Source organism: Psittacula echo (genome assembly GCF_963264785.1).
Source record: "Psittacula echo genome assembly, chromosome: 7".
Lineage (NCBI taxonomy): Eukaryota > Metazoa > Chordata > Aves > Psittaciformes > Psittacidae > Psittacula > Psittacula echo.
In genome coordinates this window covers 11,271,459-11,292,470 of record NC_137740.1, presented here as the reverse complement: position 1 = coordinate 11,292,470, position 21,012 = coordinate 11,271,459, and the positions used below count along the sequence as shown (strand labels likewise).

The window sequence follows — 21,012 nt, the reverse complement described above, 5'->3', positions numbered from 1 at the left end:
GTCCCCTGGAGTGTATACTGTCTGCTAAGCTGGCAGTAACTTAGATGTGGTCTCTGAATGCTCAGCAGCATTTCGTCTTGACACCAGAGCCTGTACTACTGTGCAAGTTTCTCCAAGTCTGAGGATGCTGCTATGTGCCAGAAAATTAAGAAATGAAAGTGAAGAGAGAGTTGTCAGATTAGGAAGGTGGCTGGAAAACAAAGAGAGGCTTGAAGGAGAGGCTGGAATTACGTTAGAGAGACATGCAAGTACAGCAAAAAGCCCTACAGGTTCTTGTAGTTACAGAAACAAACCACCAGCTATAGATTAGAGCTGAATACTGGGAAAGGAATACCCAGTTCTTGGTTTTACAGAAAATGATCACAGCAAATCTGTGCCCATCAGCTCAAAGTTAGTGAAGCAGTCTAATAACTGCCAGATCATCTGAGTGGTACCTATTAATGCATCTACTTCACTCTTCTTAAGTGTTTCTGAACTATGTGCTTGCAAGGATAGAGGTCCCTGTCCCCTAAACCAATCTGTGACTCTATGGATAGATACTGACCAGCTTCAAGAAGATGCACATGCCATAGCTTCTGGCCTGAGCAGTACTTCAAAAACAATATTGGATTTTCAAAACTGGTAAGACTGTGGACTCGGAATAAGGCCAAAGTCCTGGTGCAGTCCATAATGAAACAATTCCATTCTTATTTTCAAAAAACACCAAACCAAAAGAAACGGAAACTGCTTATTGCCAAATAGCTTTAAAAACAAAAGCCTCTTGAGAGAGTACAATTAAACCCATGTAAAATGCTGCCAACAGGAAAAAACCCAAGGCCTACATATGATCAACACCTTCCTTAAGCAAAAAAACTGTTCCGCATGATCTGTGTTTAGCCTCCTGTGTGTTTAAACACGCAAGAAAAGAAATTCCTAATACTTCAGACTCTGCTTTCCAATAACAAAGTGCTGTATACTACTAATGCAGCCTCTTAACAGGCTTATAAAATCCTCAAGGCCCCTCTAACACCATTTGTGGTTGTTGCCCTGCCTGTTAATAGCACAAGTCATCTCATTCAATTCACCAAACGTTTGCCACAAGTTCTCAAATTCTTCTGTCACAGAAACATGCACATACAAATAAACATGATTTTCCACTGCACCCTCGGACATAAGTTCTAAGTGATGCTACATCTCTTTTACTTTGGCGTATCATCAACTGTACTCTCAAAACACAAGAAGGGATAATTAAGCTCCTTACAGAACAGGTCCAGCACAGGCTAGTGCAAGAGAGGAATCTCCTTGCAGTGACTCAGACACATTGAGCAATGAGGCTTTTGAATCCAGTTTCATCTCCAAAGAAGTGAAATCCCAGCAGAAGTTCTCTGGTTGCTAATAGTATCAGGCTAGTATGAGTTATGTTGAGCACTTGAAGCTAGGAGACCAGCTTTTTAGATCACAAACTGAAAAAAGCCATGAGACAGTGGCTGATTTGTTCATCCTCCTGGGCTATATTTGAACTGGTGAGTCACCATGTCTGCCTTACTAATAACTCCTTCAGCTAGCCATTTCAGCCCCCTTCTCCAACCTCCAGAAGTCTTCAGAACTCAACCATTACTCTACACATACTTCAAGATAAAAAAGTCCCACTACTGTTGCCAGAAAACATAACTAATTCCACCACTTGGAACATACACAGCTCTTAACTTCGAAAAGCTCTGTAAAATCAAAGAACAACTACCATATTGCACAAACTGGTGTGTGGATTCCTTAGAACAACTTATGATAGCCGTTGGTCTCGCTTTCTTCTATTGAAGGCATTAAATATCCACCTTGGTCCACTGATCACTACATGTACTTTTATAAAATGCCATTAAAGCTATTCTCTTTTCTTAAAATTTTGCAGCCACCTTCTTCATTCTAAAGCTTTTCCTCTTTGGTCTCAAGATGCTTCAGGAATCTCTTCTGTTACTCTGAATTATATCTATAAAAAGTTATTCTTTGAAGTCTTTCTTATTTTCTTGCCAAGAATTCAAAAATAGCTGAACAAAGCAAGCAGCTACAAAATTAGCTCTCCGTAAGGAAGCATCTGTGCTGGTTTCGTTTTCTTGGCTTTCTAGGTGGGGAGGAACATAAAAAATGGCAAGAAATTGGGATGAAGGAGGAAAAAAACCAACCAACCAACCAAAAAACCAAATGCAAAAACCACACTGAGGAAGATCTGCCAAGATTCTGTACAGTGATGTGTTATGAGGACGTCTCTTCCAGGACATGTTTAGTGAAAAGGCCTGAAAGCTCCCTGCTTTAACTGATCAGAGGTCCAAAAGAAACAGGCAATAACATTATCAAAGCCTGCCTGAATGTCTTGATCAGCCATCAAATGCCAAATCTTAGAAACATTCCCTCTCCCGAGCACAGGGGCAGGGAGGCCGCCCGGAGGGGGATCAAATAAACTGCCTCTCTCATACCAAAGGACCCCTCATATGTGCTGTATCTTGAAATTTCTAAAGGGTCTTTACTTCTGCTCTTACACTAGAAATATGGCCATTGTGAACTAGTGTGCATCACTCTAATAGTAGCTAGAACTAAAACTGCAGAATTGGCACCCCAGATGGTGAAGAATTTCACCACCCACATATGTGCATCTTTGCCTCAGAGTGGCATATGAGAGTTACAGAAAGTGATGGCCACACGTATCCAGATAACTGGCATATAACTATCCAATCTTCTCATTTTATAGTAGTTTTGGCAAGCATACTGGGAACCTGTTTTAATTGCTAATTAATAACATACTTATCTTTGGGGGTGGGGGGAGGAAAGGGTTAATTTCTTAATTGATCAGTTCCTACAAAATAGAAATAAAAATAAAACAGTAACTTTACCAAACATGAGTTTCCCCTCAATCTGTACCCAAATTAAACCAGCAGGAAAAAAATTTATTGATTTTTAACTCAAAACAGGCAATGCTATTCCTAACAAGAGCATACTCCTTTCTTCTTTTTTTCCTGAGCAGTTTACAGGGTGATTAAACATACAACTCAGTAAAACTTGGTGACAAGATTCACATGAACAGAAACTTTAGTTTCTTATTTGATACCCAGATCTTGGCTGGCATATATAGGCAATGAACTAAACCCTTTCTATGGGATGCAGATTAAGCTGTAATCTTGATGTTATTCCAAATAAGAAAGTAGTATGGATTGAATACAGCAATACCATTCAGCTGAAATGTCCCAGATTTACCTGTGAAACATACACACAAATGGAGTATAAGATTCAAATACAATACAATGTCACTGAAACAACCATGTTTAAGGGCAGTTCAACAGTAATCCAGATCTCTCATTTAGAATAGTATCAGTGAAATTTTAAGTTCCTATGTGATTTTTTTTTTTTCCTAGTAAGTGCTTCTGAAGAGACAAGACATACAATGGCTATGAGCAAATGCACAGTTCTGAGGCCTGATTCTGCAGTCTTCCCACTGCATAGCAAGTAGCATGTGTTTAACTCACGAGTCACCATAAACGAAACTATCACTCAAGGTGAACAGCAGTTGCAAAATCTGGCCTGAGAACTGTTTCATATTCAAAGTATATCATGAAATAGTCTTACCTCAGTAAGTGCGTGCAGCTGTCCTTGATGCACACAGACACCCATAAACCTACAAGAAACAAGAAAAGAAAAGTGGTTTGGGCTTTTTTCCCCCCCTCTTTGTTTTTTTCTTTAAAGAAACTGAGCTAATAAGTAGTGCTGTATATGCCATGAAAGAAGGAAAAAGAAAAATCAGCCCCACAGATACTGCATACCTCAAGACTGATTATTTAAACATCCCAGCACGAAACAAAGTCATTTGTCTGTACTACAACACGAAATTTGAATTAGCAGTTCCAAGAGAGGACAAGAGACATTTCAAACTCAAGAAGGGAAGTTACTAATTTGACGATAAGCAAAGTCCAGCATAGAATGATTTACACAGAGAGGAACAATCTCAGAGTTCTGTTTTAAGGAAGTTTAAGCCAAGTTATCCACTGTTGGTCTGCATAAATAGAAAATTACTTCCCTTTGCATTTTGCTGCTTCAGCATAAAGATGTTTCTTCCTAACCGCTCAAGAATATGATGGCACATACATGCAGTATGCTTTCCCTCCCCAACCCCTTATTTCCAACATCAGAATCAAAGCCAGTTTCAACAGTATCCAGTATACACACACTCCACAAAAGCTACCTACACCGCACAAACTTCAGACTCCTGCTGTTAATGGCAATGACTATCACCCTTGATTCTTCCGGAAAGTGATGGAGAATGCACCAGACATTTGATTTCATTTCAGGCACAACTGAAAGCTCATTTTTACCACCATACAAGCTGACCTTAACAGTGACAAAATGCAAATTAATATTAACAGTAAACATCTCCCATGCAAGAGTTCAGTAAAACTTAAATTATGTGCACTTCAGAGCACAGTTAAAGTATTGGGTCTTTACAGATTAACCAATTTTCAGTTTTATCATTTCGATTTTGGTCTCAAGCAAAACCACACTGTCATTTCCACAATGTTCACAAATTTCCATGTTGCAAGCAAGTGATAGAAACGCATGGTTTCTGTAAGTGTGACAGGAGAATCTTGTGGAGAGGAGTTTGAATGAAAAGGACCTTTTAAATCCTCAAATACTTCTGAATTTAAACCCAAACTGATGCAAGACACATGTAGTACTAGTTCAGCTAAGCTGCTTTTGAAGAAATGAATGATCCTCACTGTTCTCTTGTCTAACAGCTGACCGGTAAATTACAAGCAGCCAAAGAACAATAACACAGGTAAGGCCCTTTGCAGAAGCCAAGCTGTGGAAATCTGGTTTTATAACCAAAGAAGCAGGACTTGTACTTGAGCATCTGTTGCCTGTTCTCACCTCCAGTAATATTCCCCAAATTAAATACGCAAGTACTAATTGGAGAGACAGTGAAAACACAATTCCTCTTGTTTAATGAAGAGCAATAGGGCATGACCAGGTATCCAGGGGAAAGGGAAGAAAGATTTTTTTTTTAGATATAACATCTACTCAAAACATTGCTGTTTCCGAGTTTCACTTCATCCAGCAATTGCATACGAACAATTCTGCAAACAAGTTGACAAAGACTAAGAAATCCAGACTCCTCCAGAGCTAAAATTTGTTCCTTCCCTAATGAATTCTGAAAGCCTGCAGAGTGATCACACATGGTCTTAATAGCTTTATTCACAAGTAAGGCTGGGAAAAAAAGGGGTGGTTTTTTTCCTTTAGATATGAGTTCCACTTAGACAACTTTTGAAAGTATTATTTTCTCTTTTATGAGACATGCTAAAGCACAAGGTTAATCGAGTACTACAGTATTTTCATTAAGCAAAAATTGAGGCTAAGTAAGTAAAAGTAATGTTTTCACCTCCATATCAACTCTTCCTTTGTAAAGGTGTATCACATCACTTTCAAATCAGGAATTCGCTATATTTGACTTAATTCTAAAATATGAATCCAATTATGAATTTAAATTTAATTTTGCCAAAATGTTGATGTCTCATTTTTACCAAGCCGGAAAACCATCACTGTCACTCAAAGACTGGTAGAACTTAACTTTTTCTGTCAACCTGTTTCAGTCAAGGGACTTTTCAATGGAAACATATTCATTACCTATGCTTCAGGCAGAAAAGACACACTGGCTCAGGTTACCAAGAGTAAGGGTTCAAAAATTCTTAAAGGTTTAGGGTTTCTACAGGGAAGCAGACATACATTTCTAACTTTAAATCAGAAATTAAAAACAAAGCTCAATATCATGACCTCATGGAAAAAAGCTGGACATAAAGATACATTTAGAAACCCTACATATTTAGAAGTTATTACCCAGGAAAAGAGAAACCAGATACACTGATAAAGGCAGAATTAATGAGTTTACAAGCAACATATTGAAACAATTTAAACTTTGTGTCAAGAATCTCAGTTTTCAAACTCTGGAAAATAGATTGCTAGAATAGACCTCTAGTGATCCAAATTCCTGGAAAACCTCACTGCTGTATCAAGCAATAATAAGCCACTGGTTAAGCCAAGGACTGCTACAAAACACTGCTGGAAAGCATTTTCACTAAATGATAATACACACAGCTGCTACCATGAAATACAATTTAACGTAAGATTTCAATTTCTGAGATTGCCCCAGATGAGATTCCAAGTTCTGTGGATAGGAAGCTGACCTGCTGGTCCAGTACAGCTGAGATGATTCCTGTTGGCTAGACACACTGACTCCAGAGCCAAAATGTGCTTGTAGGTGAACTTCAGCAGAATGCCTTGTCAGCCAAAGGTTACACTTCCTATAAGCATTTCTAGTTGGAAGAAGCTTCTGTGAGCCAGTCATCAACAAAACAGGAGACCATTTGCAGATTTAAGGAAGTTTATTTTCAAGACAGTGTATCTGGCCTTATCAGAAAAGCTGAAGCACTTCCAAAAATCATAACTAGTGGCTGGAAAAATTTCCCCAGAAGCTGCAAATATAAAGGATGCTATTTGAGCCCACCTTTCTAAATACAGTGCAGCACATTTCCACCACAAAATACTTTCTAATTAATGTCAGCAATGTTCAGATGTTAGAAGTCTCTTTCCATAAATCAGGTTATTCTTCAGTCTGGAATACCTGCCCTCCTAGACAAGAGCTAGAGAAGGTACTCTGGATATTTCTTAGTGCATTACAGCAGTTACCCAAACTGCTTTCAGTTCAGTCAGACTGCTTTTCAGTCAGACTGCAAGGGAGAAAATTCTAGACAGGAAAGGGGAGACTAAGAACTGGAGCCTCAGTCTGCAATCTTTGCCTCCTTGATAAATCAAGCGAAGATAATATCCAGATTATACAGCCACTGTGGACACCTAAACATTGAACACATGCTATCCATTAAAAGAACTTCACTGGAACAGTTAGTTGTGTGGCTAAACCTGAGGCAGCTGCAGTCAAACATAATAAATTGTGGTCCTCTGAAATCTACTGCTTGTATGAGAAAATTCAGCAATTTGATTATAAGATTAAGCATAAGAAACAAACCAAACACACTAATGCAAAAGTGTCTCAAATGAGCTCAGTAACACAAAGAGAAGGTCATAAGGCACACACTTATTTCATTGCACTGACAGTTAGAGAAGGAAGAGGGTGAGTAAGAATAGTTAAGTCTGCACTAAGGCCCTCAATGTTTTAAGCATCATGCTAGATTAAAAATGGATTTTAAGTTTTCTACTATTTTGATGCTAGACATAGAGGCAAGCATTTAATCTGTCCTTTCTGTAACACATACACAACGTATACAGCCTCTCTTCTGCTGTCTCATGCACAGAATTTCTAAAATAGTCCTTTTATATGAAACCCACTACACAGATAATTAATTTTCCTTTTTGTTAAATCACTGTTTAATAGAGGACAAAGAATGTTAAAAGACAAAAGCCATCCTTCCAGCTACTGTAACAAAGCCCATCACAAGCACTTTCACAAAAAGAAAGAATTCAAAAGGAGAAATCTGCACCAAAAAATCCCACCAACCTAGTACTGTGTTCCTAGGGTGCCAAATTTGTCTGAAAGGAGATGAAATCCAATTCTCCTTGAAAGAAGTCCATGCAATACTGCTTATTTGTGTGTGCGCACACAAGAAGGTGGATTTAATCATGACTCAATCTGCCTGCACGCTCCCTGCCAAACACACAGTGATACCTCCAAGCGATCCCACGAGAGCACTTAAGACATGAGCTAAGGCTTTCTGTGTACAGAATGTTTTAAATGAAGTCCCCAAGGTACAGATCAAATGAAGAAATACTTTTTCATGCAAACAGTAGTGATATTAAAGACTGAAATTCTATCTCAAAATTGAAGATACACTAATTTAAGAGACAGCAGAAGAGATGAAGAATCTGTGAAAATGAGAAACACACCTGTAAGACATTACCCAAATGAAAAGGCATCAGGTCTCTCAGACTGCAGCCCTAAGGCTCCCAGCCTAGGACACAAGGACAGAGATTTATTGAGTCCTTTCCAGCCCCATTTTGTTACTTTGATTTGGGTAAAATCCAATGACTACAGCAGCATATCAACATTCAGCAAAGCGGCAAAGCAGTAAATGTTACAAGCATACGCTAGACCTTTCAAAACCCTGGTACCAGATCTAACCCAAGCCTTGAACAGCATTGCACTTTAAATGGGACTTAACCTAATAAGGAAATGAAGAAATGCTTCAAACCTGTTTTCCCTAACCCCAAGCAATTACAGTCTTGTCCTCTACCAACCAACCTGTACTAAAGCAGCTACAGTAAACATCTTATGGTACAAACCAGAACTCCACCTTGCTTTTCCATTCCTGCCCTCGCCATATTTTTTGAGGGCAGATGTGGTAAAGCCAGCGCTCCCACACTCGGGGCAAGGAGAAGTGTAGATCAGGGGCAGAAAAGCCTTTTACTTCTCCATGTTTAGCTTGTATGTCAGAGTGACATGGAGATAGGAGATGAAGTTGATGGCAGAAATGGAGCCTAACACTCCAGGAACACCACTAGTCTGCTTTTAGAATCATAGAATAGTTAGGGTTGGAAAGGACCTTAAGATCATCTAGTTCCAACCCCCACTAAACCATGCCACCCAAGGCTCTGTCCAACCTAGCCTTGAACATCGCCAGGGATGGAGCATTCACAGCTTCCCTGGGCAACCCATTCCAGTGCCTCACCACCCTTACAGTAAAGAATTTCTTCCTTATATCCAAACTAATTACATCCAATTTTGCCCTGTTCATTCCTGAAACGGCCCTAAGCTGGTCCCTGGGGAAAAAAGCAAGACAAAACAAAAAAAACCCCAGCTCTTTCATAGTTTCTTATGATCACCAGACAGAGACTGAACAAACAGTTACTACATTACAGTTAACATCTACTCTGCCTCTGGAATCACACCTGCTAATTGAAATAGGAACCAGAGGAAGACAAGCAAAAAACCTCTAAATCCCCTTACTATTTACCATCATGCCATTGTAGCTGCAAGAGCTGGAATATTCTATTCCAACATCTACTTAACAGATTGACAAGAGGTTTCATTTTTGCTAAAATAACCCCTCTAATAAAGGGCAGTTTCTCATTTTCTTGATAGATATATGCATATATCTGACCACTAGAATCCTTATGATGTATGGGGATGGAATACTTACCAGGGACTTGGCAAGTGAAAAACTAAACTCTTCACTTACATCAGTCTTCTGATCAAGACAGATCTACATAGCTGTCAAGAATAAAACTTGAGCACAGAAACACTGAAATGAGTAGGGATATTTAAAGTCAGATTTTCAGTCCATGCCCAGAAATACACATCATTTTAAAGCCTAAATAACCAGATTGATACTTCAAGCATTAGAAGAAGAGAAATTGAAACACCTTGACATAACTCCATCTCCTAAAGTAGTACAAAAGTATCATGAAAAACACAGACCTGCCTCTAGGTAACCTCTACTGAGCTAAAGAATGGAAGAAAGTCAGCAGCTACTGACAAACTAACATTCCAGAATGGTGATTGCAGGCTGGATAAAAACCTCAAATGACATCTGTATTTGAATGTGAAAAAGAGTTTATATGGATGGCAGAGAAACAAAAGCAGTTTCAAATAGTCAGCAACATTAATTCTTCAGTCAGTGCAATCAATGGCAAAAATGAGAATCTTTGCAATAACATCCTGAAGTTAACCACAGGCACATTGGAATTGATAGCTTGCAAAAAGTTGATATGTATTTTGGAGCACTGGCAAAGTGATGGGGTTTTTAATCATCCAAAGGATAATGATGACCTTTGGCCACCAAATACACTACTAACAAGAGGAATCTTTTCTCTTTTCCATATCACTTAGCTCATATAAACCAAGGCAGACTTCTAGGACAAAAACACTAATTCAATGCAAATTTTAGGTACCAAAGCATCAGGATGTTCAAAAACATAAGTACACACCCAGATTAAGGAAGATTTTAGTATACTAAAAGAATTCAGCATCATTGCTGAATCTGACATCCACTTTCTAAAACATTAACTGGCTGAACTGCATGTGTTGAAATAGGTTAAGAGCAGATTTTGGGTACCATAAAGCCAGTATCTACGAAGTTTCGTAATTATTACAAGCCATTTGGTATCAGAGCACCTGCTACAATTAACCACTACACATGATCCCAACATTTCAGCCTAAGAATCCAGTAGTATCCTATCTGGCAGACAACAGATCAGCACTAAGGAAAGGAACTTATTTACAGCATAAGTTAACAGCAGCTAGTCCTGGAACTTAAAGAGGATGAAGAAGCACATATACATGTATATTACATAAAATCAGAGTAGACCTTCAAGGCACATGGAGGAGATCCAGTGATCAATAAATAAACTTGATGCTAGTGACAGATCAGCTTGGTAATATAGAGGAAGAACTTCAAAGGACAGAAATAATGTGAGAAAGATAACATTTAACAGCCAACTGAGGTAGCTCATAGTCCCTGGAAAGAAGTTACACATTAAAACTTCTAGGAAGAGGATCATTCCCTGTAAATACTAATACAGGCTTAAAATTTCCAAAAATAATCCCAGAAAATGTTTCAGCAGGAACATGCTATTGCAGAACATTTTCCTTGCAGCAATACTGCAGCTGCTCTTATTTGACATCACGATTTTTTCACCTCTCACCACTACACTATAAAAGCTAATTATTATCAAATACTATTTTTAATGTCTTTCTAAAGTAGGAAATAAGTCCTAAACTAACTCTTACAACAGTAATAGAAGCACCTATGATTTACTGGTTTCTGAAACAGAAATAGATGTTTGCATGCATGTTTGTGTATATATATATATATATACACACAAACACACAGATATACATGTATATGTACACACAGAGATATATATACATACATAGATGTATATATATATGAACAGGTGCATATATATACACACACATATATAACATGTATATACCTGTATATACACCTATATATTAAATGTTACCCGTCTGTGTGTAGCATTTAAAACAGGCAAAATCTTTTTCCAGATATAAAGGGACTGGAAACATTGCAGCCGAGTGATTTTAAACAAGAAATAAAATGACAACTAACACACAAAACCATCAAGTTACCTGCTACAGAAAAAAAAAAAAAAAAGGTTTTACTGTGTATTATCATTTAATAAAAGAATAAACTAAAACTAAATAGGGTTTTCTCATTTACATTTTCTGTAGGAATGTCCTTGCTCCCTGCAGCAAGGGTACTTATCTAATACATAAGAAAAAGGCAGTATTTTTTTACCAGAGAACCAACTCTCTTTGAAGAGGCCTCAAATCAAGCAACTCATAAAGCAAGTTTATTCTTCAAAACAAATTATGCAAAGATAAACCATTTCTATTTAAGTAATTTATTTCTTATGTATTCACTTATAACTGCTTAGTCAAGCACATGGGGGAAAAGATTTCTCTATCAACCCTGTGCAATAACTGTGAAACCAAATGGAATTCCTTTTCTGCTTCATGCATAAATGAACACATTATTGTTCTTTCTTCAGGACCATCTGTGTGACACCACTGACTTCAAATTATTCATAGACTTGAAGGCCAGAGAGGGCCAGTATACCATCGATATAATCTCTTAGACATCATAAGACATTTAAATTTCAGCAATTACTCAGAACTAAGCACAACTTTTGTTCTCAGCAACATCTGTGTACCTCCATTCAAGGCAGGGCAGAGTTACACTAAGTTGTGACTGAATTCTTTTTGCCTGTCAAACAATTCCTTTCCTATATTCCCTCACCCCAGCCCAAAATAAATATTTTACTTTGAACAGAGTTGTAAAGCTAGATGGTTTTTCTTTAAGTAAGATTTACAAACGACACGAAGTTGGTAATGAAACCGATGTCATGTACTGACTTCATGATTCTGACAATGTCAATCCCAGGAAGTTATTCTTTCCATAAACCTTACTAAAAAAAGCAGCTGTATCAGTTCCTCATGATCTTATGCTGCTTACCTAACAATTCTGAGGGAAAGGAAGTGGTGGATAGCTATAGGAAACAATTAATGATCCTAAAACCTAAAATGCCAGATATCTGACATCATTAGAAAAAAAAACCCAAAACCAACAAACCCAAACAATCCAAAGAGCCAGAGGAGTTGCTGGGAATCTCACCTCACCTTGGAATGGAGAAAAGAGACTAAGAATTTTGATTAGGGACAGACTACTACAACACTTGGATAAATTTGCTGTTCTAAAACCAATACAGTTTACTGTGAGTAAAAATTATCCAAATTCACAGGCTTTAAGGGGAAAAAAAAAAAAAAAGAAAATAGGCATGAGTTGATGGATTGCTCCCTATAGATAATCATCCAAATGCTTCTGATAGGTCCCCTCATAAATACTATAGGAAACAAACAAGGTAATATTGTCACACATCAGTTAACAAAGACTGAGCCAGGATTTCAAGGATCAGAGAAGCTGTTTATAAAGGATTACAGGAATCAGTACTATGTCAGTGCTATTTAACAGTCTGGTGAAGAAATTCAGTTACTTAAAGTTCACTGTGTCCCCAGAACTTCTCAGAAAGAGCTGTACTGCCTGAGACTATCAATACGGAGCCAGTTATTTGGTGCACTGTCATCACACCTTAACTTCTCAATGTTATGGCTTCAGCTAATGATGTTCATTGCTTGTCACACAATAATAAGAAAGCAACCAAGACTGAAAAGATTAAAGGAATAACAAAATACACATTGAAACATTCAGATTTGCATCCAGTAATCTACTGATACACAAAAACTACCTCTTTTCCTTTCAAGAGCAGATAAATTAAATTAGTTCACCTCTACCTTCTTGAGTCCCTCTTATCCCACCTTGCAATACTATAATAAGAAAAAGCTGTAAACTAGAAAACAGACTTAGAGATATGAGGAAGCTATGGCACTTTGCATTGTTAATCTGCAAGATCAGTAAACACAGTTTATTTGTGTAGTGTTACATTTGCAATAATTTAAATTCAAGAAGAGAAGCCAAGCTTTACTCTTTATATTTTAATGATTCATAAAAAATTCATTACATGAAAACTTGTTTTTCTCTGAAATAAGTTACTCATTACTGGCAAACTTCAGATATCAAAACCATGCAGATTTTCAATTTGCTTTTTTCTTCTTCCTCCCCTTCTTCCATTAAATTAGAAGCTGATCCTAACACATTCACAAAAAATACAGCCATAATAAAAATAAATAAGTAAGAATGAAAAATAGGACAGCTTTAAAGACAATCTATCTCTATAGGATTCAGAAAAAAAGCCAGTGTACCTTAAGATGTTCGGATGTGAGAGTCTATTCATAAGCTGAACCTCTTTTAGCATGTTTGCTCTGTTGCTGTTCAGTGTGTTCATCTTCAAAGCCATTACCTGGTCTGAAGTTCTGTGCCTTACCTATGGGATGCAAACAAACAATGGTAAGGATATGAAATATGAGACTGAAAAAACAGTAATGTTGTAGTACAACTTAAGAGATCCTTCATGACAAATAACTTCATTTATATTCTGATTTTTGTAGTCTTTATCACACAGATGACTTTCTATAAGGATACTCTCCAAGTGGGAAAAGGTACTTTATTCTTCTCTTGTAACCAGTGAAGACAGAAAGCTTGAGAAGATGGAAGGAAAAAACAAAACCTATACGCAACAGAACAAACAGCTTTTAGTAGAAGTGAAGGAAGACAGTTATCTGTCCAGAGAGAGAAAGTTTCCTACTCCAAGACCTATGAAACTCACCTTCATTCCTCCTATACCTCTCTTCTTTCCCCCTGCAGCATTCGGTGTCATTGTTCCACAGACCATGTTATGAGAGGATCTGCTGCTTACAGCTACAGTGCTATTTCAGAGATGTTCAGTGTTCATTTCTGAACCAAGACTATAGACCAGATGATATATTCAGTGGACAAAAACCATTCACAGCAACCCCTGCTGCAAAGCAGGGAGGTTACTAGAAACAGTATCACCTAGTCTAGGATTTTAGTAGTGGTTGCAGTGTCCACACAAAAAACAGGATTTCCTCTAGCAACTGCACAGAACCAGCACACCATTCAATTACCTTCCCCAGTTAGAAATACATGATTGTGGCCACTTCTAACCTGATATGCTCAAACTAACCCATCTGTCATCAGCAAACAGACCAGTATCATGTAGATGTGTGCTACAATTAGAAAGGAGTTATCACTGTAGTGTAAGGCTTGCCAGTCATTTGAACCTCCTTGCAGTTGGGCATTACCACATGCATACTGGTAGCATTCATGGAAATTGTGTTCCCATTATTTTCTCCCTACATCAGTAGCTGCAGGTCCTATCTGTGTACTTCTCAAAGCACTGAACTGCCACCATGGTGAATTCATTCATATTTATGGAAATTACTTTAGAAAAGTCTGTGATGCAAGAATTTAAGACTTTCATTAGCTTTCTAATTTGAAACAGAAACCTACATCATGCTGTAGGTACATACAAACTACCTACACTTTGAGCAATGGCAGCCTGCCTCCTTCTATTCCAGGAGACTCTGCTTTTCTAATAAAAAGCTTCTTCAGCTACGATATGCGTGCTACAGAAAGAACAGCTGAACTCATGATAAGCAGATGCAAGAAGAAAGTTGGGTATGCTTTTTGGAGGTGAGTCCTACTAACATCCTAGACTAGGGAATACTGTTCCTAGTAACCTCCCTGCTTTGCAGCAGGGCTTGCTATGAATGCACACCATATGTGTGCAAATAGGGGCATATTTCGGCTAAACATTCTTACTTAGACACAAAGCACCCGGAATTCAGCACGGGGATGTACTGGGCGCAAAGAGTGTCATGTTTCAAATGCATGCCTGGCTTAACGCCTCTGAGTTGCCTATTCCATCCTAGTTTGAAGTATAGGGTAGCACTGGAAACATTGCAGTTAAGTGTAGCAAACAACATCGAGGGACTGAGCAAGTAGGATAATAGCCCACAGATGGTCTTCCTTCTGCATCTTCCCCTGCCCATGCACAAGAGTTACTCAGATGCCTCACCCAGAGTCACCCCGTAATCCCAGTGCAAGAAAGATCAGAGAAAGGAGGTGGAGAAGGCTATAGAGACCAGAACGGAAAGCAGAAAAGAACAGCAAATTCATAAGCATGGGACAACTCCTTTCAGTGGAAATATTGGCTTTAAAATAAAACTGGTTGAACTACAGTTCAATGTAGTCCATTATAACAAGATAATCCAGAATCCTTCTGCACACAACCTGTCCAGCCTGCTTGGCATGCTTATTGGTTTTAAGCAGGATGTGCATGTTAAGTTGATGAGGTTTATTGTTACTTGTCAGGTTTCTTGTGTCTATTGTGCACTTCATTAATTTTTAATTTTATGCAGCTTTTGCATACCCAACCAATTTGAATGAAGGAGCTGTTGGACAGGTCAATGTCTATTTACAGGCTTTTAAAACCTATTTTAGTTTTACATTACTTTTATCAGAAGTAATGCTGTGGTGGAGGAAAAAAGAATAAAAATGCTTTCATAAGTCTATGAATTGAGATTTTTTCCAACAATGTAAATTTAGATTAAAGAAAAAGAAAAATTTAAAAGCTTTAATCTATATACAGCAGCTAAATCAGCACACTGCCTCTGGGACAAGGCTTAGGAATCTTGCGTTTTGTGGTGAAGAAATTTGGGCTTTGCAGGGAATAGGAAAGAATTCAAAGGAACTTAACTCCTACAGGCAGAGAGATGCTCTCAACAGAACTTCCTCAGAAATCAGCCTTCCACTAACACAGAAACTTCAAGGTCTGCCAGCAGGGAATGAATAGTGGTAGGTGGTGAGCAGGAACTCAGATGGAGTGTGTTCTTAAACAGTATTTGTCTTCTCATTAACTGCCAGCTACCTCTCAATTTCCTGCCCATTTCTGTAATTCACTCAGTTCCATGCCAAAAATACCATGTTTCATGCATTTTGCCTCAAATCTGGGCTAACAGCAGAATCTGTATCGTAAGAAGTTCTTCCTGGCTCTCTGCCTTTTCCTTGTTCCGACTGTTCTTGTTCTGCTGTGGAAACCTCAGAAAAGAGGGTGGGTAGGTTTTGGGACACTGTGCCCTGCATGCTTCCTGGTTTTTCAGGTCTGCTGTGTAAGAGGAAAAGCTTGGCAACTGCTTCTCAAAGGTCTGACAGTCCACTGTACTAACTCCATGTCCAGAGAAAACTGAGCCACTTCTGCAAAGAAAAGAATTTTCATCCTCAATTTCAGAAGGATATCCTGCAGTCTTTTCAGTCTTGTTAGACTGAACAAGGTTCTGTGGTGAAATCTACGAAGGGGGTTGTTAAGTTTTATAAAATCATTTTCCCCATGCTTGGAAATAGCTCAGTTTTCTAGCACATACAGCATATTCTGGCCATATAACTAGTCTAAACAACACCCAACACTCATTATGCTTTGTTTCACTTAAAGAGACACTGTAAGGTAACACCAGCAATTTCATCTGAACTTCCGTATACTGTTCTAATGTACTGCAGGACGTTCCCGACAAGTCTGACAGAAAAGTTACCTAATCAAACCAAAGAAGAGGTGGGAAAACAGGGACTCTTCCTCTCTTGCTAGCTACCCTTTAAGCGAGGGAGAACAAGCAGAACTGGAGGTGGGACAACATCTTCTCAAGTGGACAAAACCTAGTATTACAAATAAAAATCAAACACCAGTTTATACAGTATGGAACATTGCTAATCACTTGCAGTATACATAAAGCCAATTGTGTTCTCTCCTCTTAAGCACTGTTGGCAAACTGTATTTGCGTGGTAAGAACAGGCTGCCAACAGGGAACAGACAGGTCCTATCTTTAAGGTCTCGGACAAGCTCCAAGATAGACAAGATAGAAGGAGCTATCAGTTACACCACCCTCTGTGCCTACTTACCTGTCAGTCATACCCTAGCAAAATTTGGGTCTATTTTGGCATCCCTTGCCAAAACTCTGCCAAACTTTAGTTTTAATCCTTGCTCTCCTTTCAGGCCACCTCTGTGGGAGGAAAGCAGGAAGGTGATGTTTCAACAACCTGACCACTCCAAAAAGAAAGCTAGTAAATATTTTGGAAATATTGCTGATCCAGTTTAATATTTGTTTACAAGACAATCTGCCTCATGCCTATGCCTGTATAACCTAACATAAACAGGGATTCACTCATGCAATTCAAACCTTTCAGTGATGCAACTTGCAGATTGCTGTAAAGCTTTTAAAGCTGTTGACATTATTCGTTAGGGTTCTTTGCATATCAGAGCAAGTAACCTTTCAGTGATAGCTGAGTGATCATGTCTCTGCAAAGAAATATTCTGACAATCCACAGCTGCTTTCCCATGCTGCTTTGCACACACTTCTGACTTCTCAGTCTGCTTACCTATGTGTCTCCATCTCTGAGGTTACAGTAACCAGATATTGCCTCTCTCTTTTATTGCTGACAGGCAGTTAAACTGTCCCTTTTTATTCTGATTCTTCTAGGATCAAAGTCCTTTGTAAGTACTTTGGCCGGGCTATGGCAAGCTGCATGGCCTGCCTGCGCACTATCTCTCCAAATCATGTGCTAATCCTAGACCTTTAGTCTAAATCCTTCCTTTAGAAGCAAGAGAGAAGTAGAGGAAGTCATGATCCAGGTACAGAAATAGGAATATATTTGAAGGAAATCTCACAATAGTGATTGAGCAGGGCTCACATTCAGAAGAGCTAGTTGCTACAGTAATGCTGTACAAGTTTACGTGAGGAATACCCTGCAAAAATCGGTGGATTTCATTTTTAACTTGATACTTAGCTACAGATTTATTATTAAAACACCACCTAATAAATATTTAAATAATATTTAAGTCATATAAATATGTCAGAGCTTTCTGAAAATCCAAACATTTTCATTATTTCTACTTTTTGCCTGGATGAACTGTACCTTTCCAGGTGGCCTTGGAATAAGCATCTGAAGAATAATATTGATGTTATAAATCTACCAATACAGCTTTCAACTTTGCCCCTAATTTTTCAGTTCATTGGCATTATTTTCCAAGTCATCATTATATAGATGGAAGTATTTTGTCACTATTCTCTTCCAAAATTGCATTAATCACTTTCCACTTTACCTTCCCCTCTTCTGGTATCCAGCCTCACTGCTTAATTACATTTACAGATCTTTACTTATACAGCCTACTCCATAAAATCATGCTGCCCTTCCACCTCTAGCACACACCAATTCTTTCTGCATCATTCTAAACACCTCAGTCTTCATCTGGCCATTTCACCTTCACCTTTCCTGCTGTGTGTCCAAAGAACCATTTTAAAAGCATCCCTTGCTAGTCCAAATATATGACCTTCCCTGACCATTTCTAAGCACACTGTATTAGCCACAAAAATGCTGCATAGATTTTTACTTACACTGGCTTGCCAACCTTACCAATTCAACTATTTCCTCCACATTCAGCCTACAGCACTCATATTAGTGACATACACAGGTATCAAATGACTGCTTACTTATGCTACCTTCTATCAACCTATTTTCTATAACAGTCTGTGTTTTCACCTGATTTGCAAGACAAAAGATGAAAACATTACCTTAGTTACCCTTCTAGGCCATTTGCACTAATTATGCTATATAGTATAACTTACATTGACCAAGTTGACCATAAAGCTAGCTAGACACATGAGATTATAAAACCAATATTTATTAAAGAGAAAAGACTGCATACAGGACCCCCTACTAAATTATGGGGAAGAAGTCCTGAAGCGGACCAGCATTCGGCCCTGATGCAAGACCTCTCTCAAAACCAGCCTCCTTCCTTGCTGTGACAGCAGAAAGAATCTTACAAGAAAAGGTAGGGTCAGCTGTATTTTATTCAACTCTCACAGTGAAGCCATCAAGTCATCACATTCATATGGACATACATTGATGCCTCGAGGATTAATATATTAGAAGAATGCCTAAACTGTATGTCTGATTGAAGAAAGCTCCCTTTAACTGAGAAGACAAACCCGTTCTTCAGCTCAGTTCATACAGCCTGCAAAACTGGAATCTCAAATGTTTTTCTAAGCCTTAAAACGTGCCCAGTCAGATACACATAATCATAGTAGTGATATCTGTATCAAGTCAACAATCTCATGTCACTAGGGAAATTTACAGTGACATATAGAAGCTTAAAGAAATACAACAGTCTAGATAATATTAAGCTGCTATGTTGATGCTAAGGAGTCAGATTGGGTTGTGGTTGTTTTCGTAGTAGTACATACTGTCGCTATACTCTAACTTCTTGCAGTGAGAGAGAAGCCTGCCAAGTGTAACAAAACTTTGCCAAACAAAACTAGTCGGCGTGTGTTACAAGAGCTCTAGCACAGGTTAGGAACATGCACAGAAACTAGGCACAAAACAAAACCCAAAACCTTTTAAAAGCCTGACAGTGGCTGTGACACCACTAATTTCTGTTACTAAAAGCACCTGTGAGAAATGCACAGAAAAAGTTGGAGCCTTTGCTATTTTCCTTTTAGTACAAAGGCTTGGTATTGGTCCTCAAGCAAAGATGCTACTTCGATAACTAGTAACTTCTAGGATCATCAGCTCAGCAAAGCAACAAGTTCAATTACTACAGCATATTCTGTACCTACAGCCAAACAAGTTCTCCAATTGTTTTGCCAAACTGAAGTGAATTTATGATTACTGAGACAGCAGCACCATTGATACTTTGTAAATCCATTTGTGTGTGCCAAAAAAACACTCAATTTTTCTTTTGTATTTTGTTTTTCTTCATTGGCCACTGTAATGTAGAACCAGGGCCCAAAATACAGCATTCATTTATTCTAAACAAACCATTTATTGATAGGAATCTGTGCATATCCCTCTGCTGTTAACTTGATCTCAATCAAATCATAAAAGCAAAAAGAGACTACAGTCTTATTTTGAGAGAAAGCACAAATTACTCAGAGAACTACTGTTCCACAGTTTGAGATGAGATATAAACAGGCACAGCCCGGGTGGGGAAGTTGACTGATTTTGTAGCCAGTTCAGCAGATTGTAACCATATAAATTTCCTTTTGCCATCCAGGACAAGGAACATGGACCCACCTCTTGAGTACTATGAAGAAAATGCAGAAGAGCATTTTTATACCACAACCTCGGTACATAGCTCAACTATGTACTTTATATCTGAGTCTATGTCATAGTCAGGAAAAAAAAAGAAATACTGAGTTTGAACTACAGAACTGGGAGCTTACTCTTCTTCTTTCAGGTTAGCTATCATCATGAGCTATCATCAGTTCACTTAACAGCCGTGGGCATGCTACTTCACTTACTTTCGTTCCCTCGTTAACTCTATCTATAAAATGGAGGTGATATTGCTATCTACCTGCCAGGGAAACTGGAAGTTTGACATCTGCAAATGACTAGTGTAACATCCAAAGATAATGCATAATCAGATATTATAGATACACATATAAATACACAGATATAATCTGTGTATTTTCCTGTTTAATTTTTAATACTTATGGTTAAATATTTCCCATGTGACTGTGGGTTTATCTTGCACTGGAGATGATGGTATTTACATAATCCGCAGATGCTTTTGAAGCAAAAAAACCTCCAGGCTGAGTTTTCCTGACATATAATTACACTTTCAGTCTTTTACAGTTTCTTAACAGTTTCGTACTGAGCATGCAGTCCCCACACTGAACCAATGATGTCGTCATTGCTATTCACCAAACTTTTATTTTGGGCAGAAATAATCTCCTTTCATTTCCTTTAAAAATCTTTCAAGTAAATGTTACCATACATGAGTAAGGAAGTCAGTCTATGCTACAAAACAGAGCCTGCTGGCATACAACTATTGCCAATATAATCACAGTTAACAGCACTACCACAAATAAGGGTGCAGGGAGCATGAAGGAGCTACATTTTGCTTACTTGAGGATATTTAAGTTTTTATAAACTGCTACATTTAATAACTTTCAGGTTATAGCCCAGAACAAAAGTTCCAAGTAGTTTCTTGTTATCC

The 21,012-nt window shown here is 38.3% G+C and overlaps 1 protein-coding gene across 1 annotated transcript in view; it reads right to left on the bottom strand.

Moving 5' to 3' along the window:
- TESK2 (testis associated actin remodelling kinase 2) overlaps positions 1–21,012 on the bottom strand; it is an 87,136-nt gene that overhangs the window by 45,490 nt on the left and 20,634 nt on the right. The window contains exons 3-4 of the mRNA XM_080623795.1: positions 13,307–13,428; positions 3,592–3,640 (exon numbers count right to left, since the gene is read on the bottom strand). Coding sequence (XP_080479921.1) covers positions 3,592–3,640; positions 13,307–13,428 — 171 coding nt within the window. The remainder of the gene's footprint in view (positions 1–3,591; positions 3,641–13,306; positions 13,429–21,012) is intronic.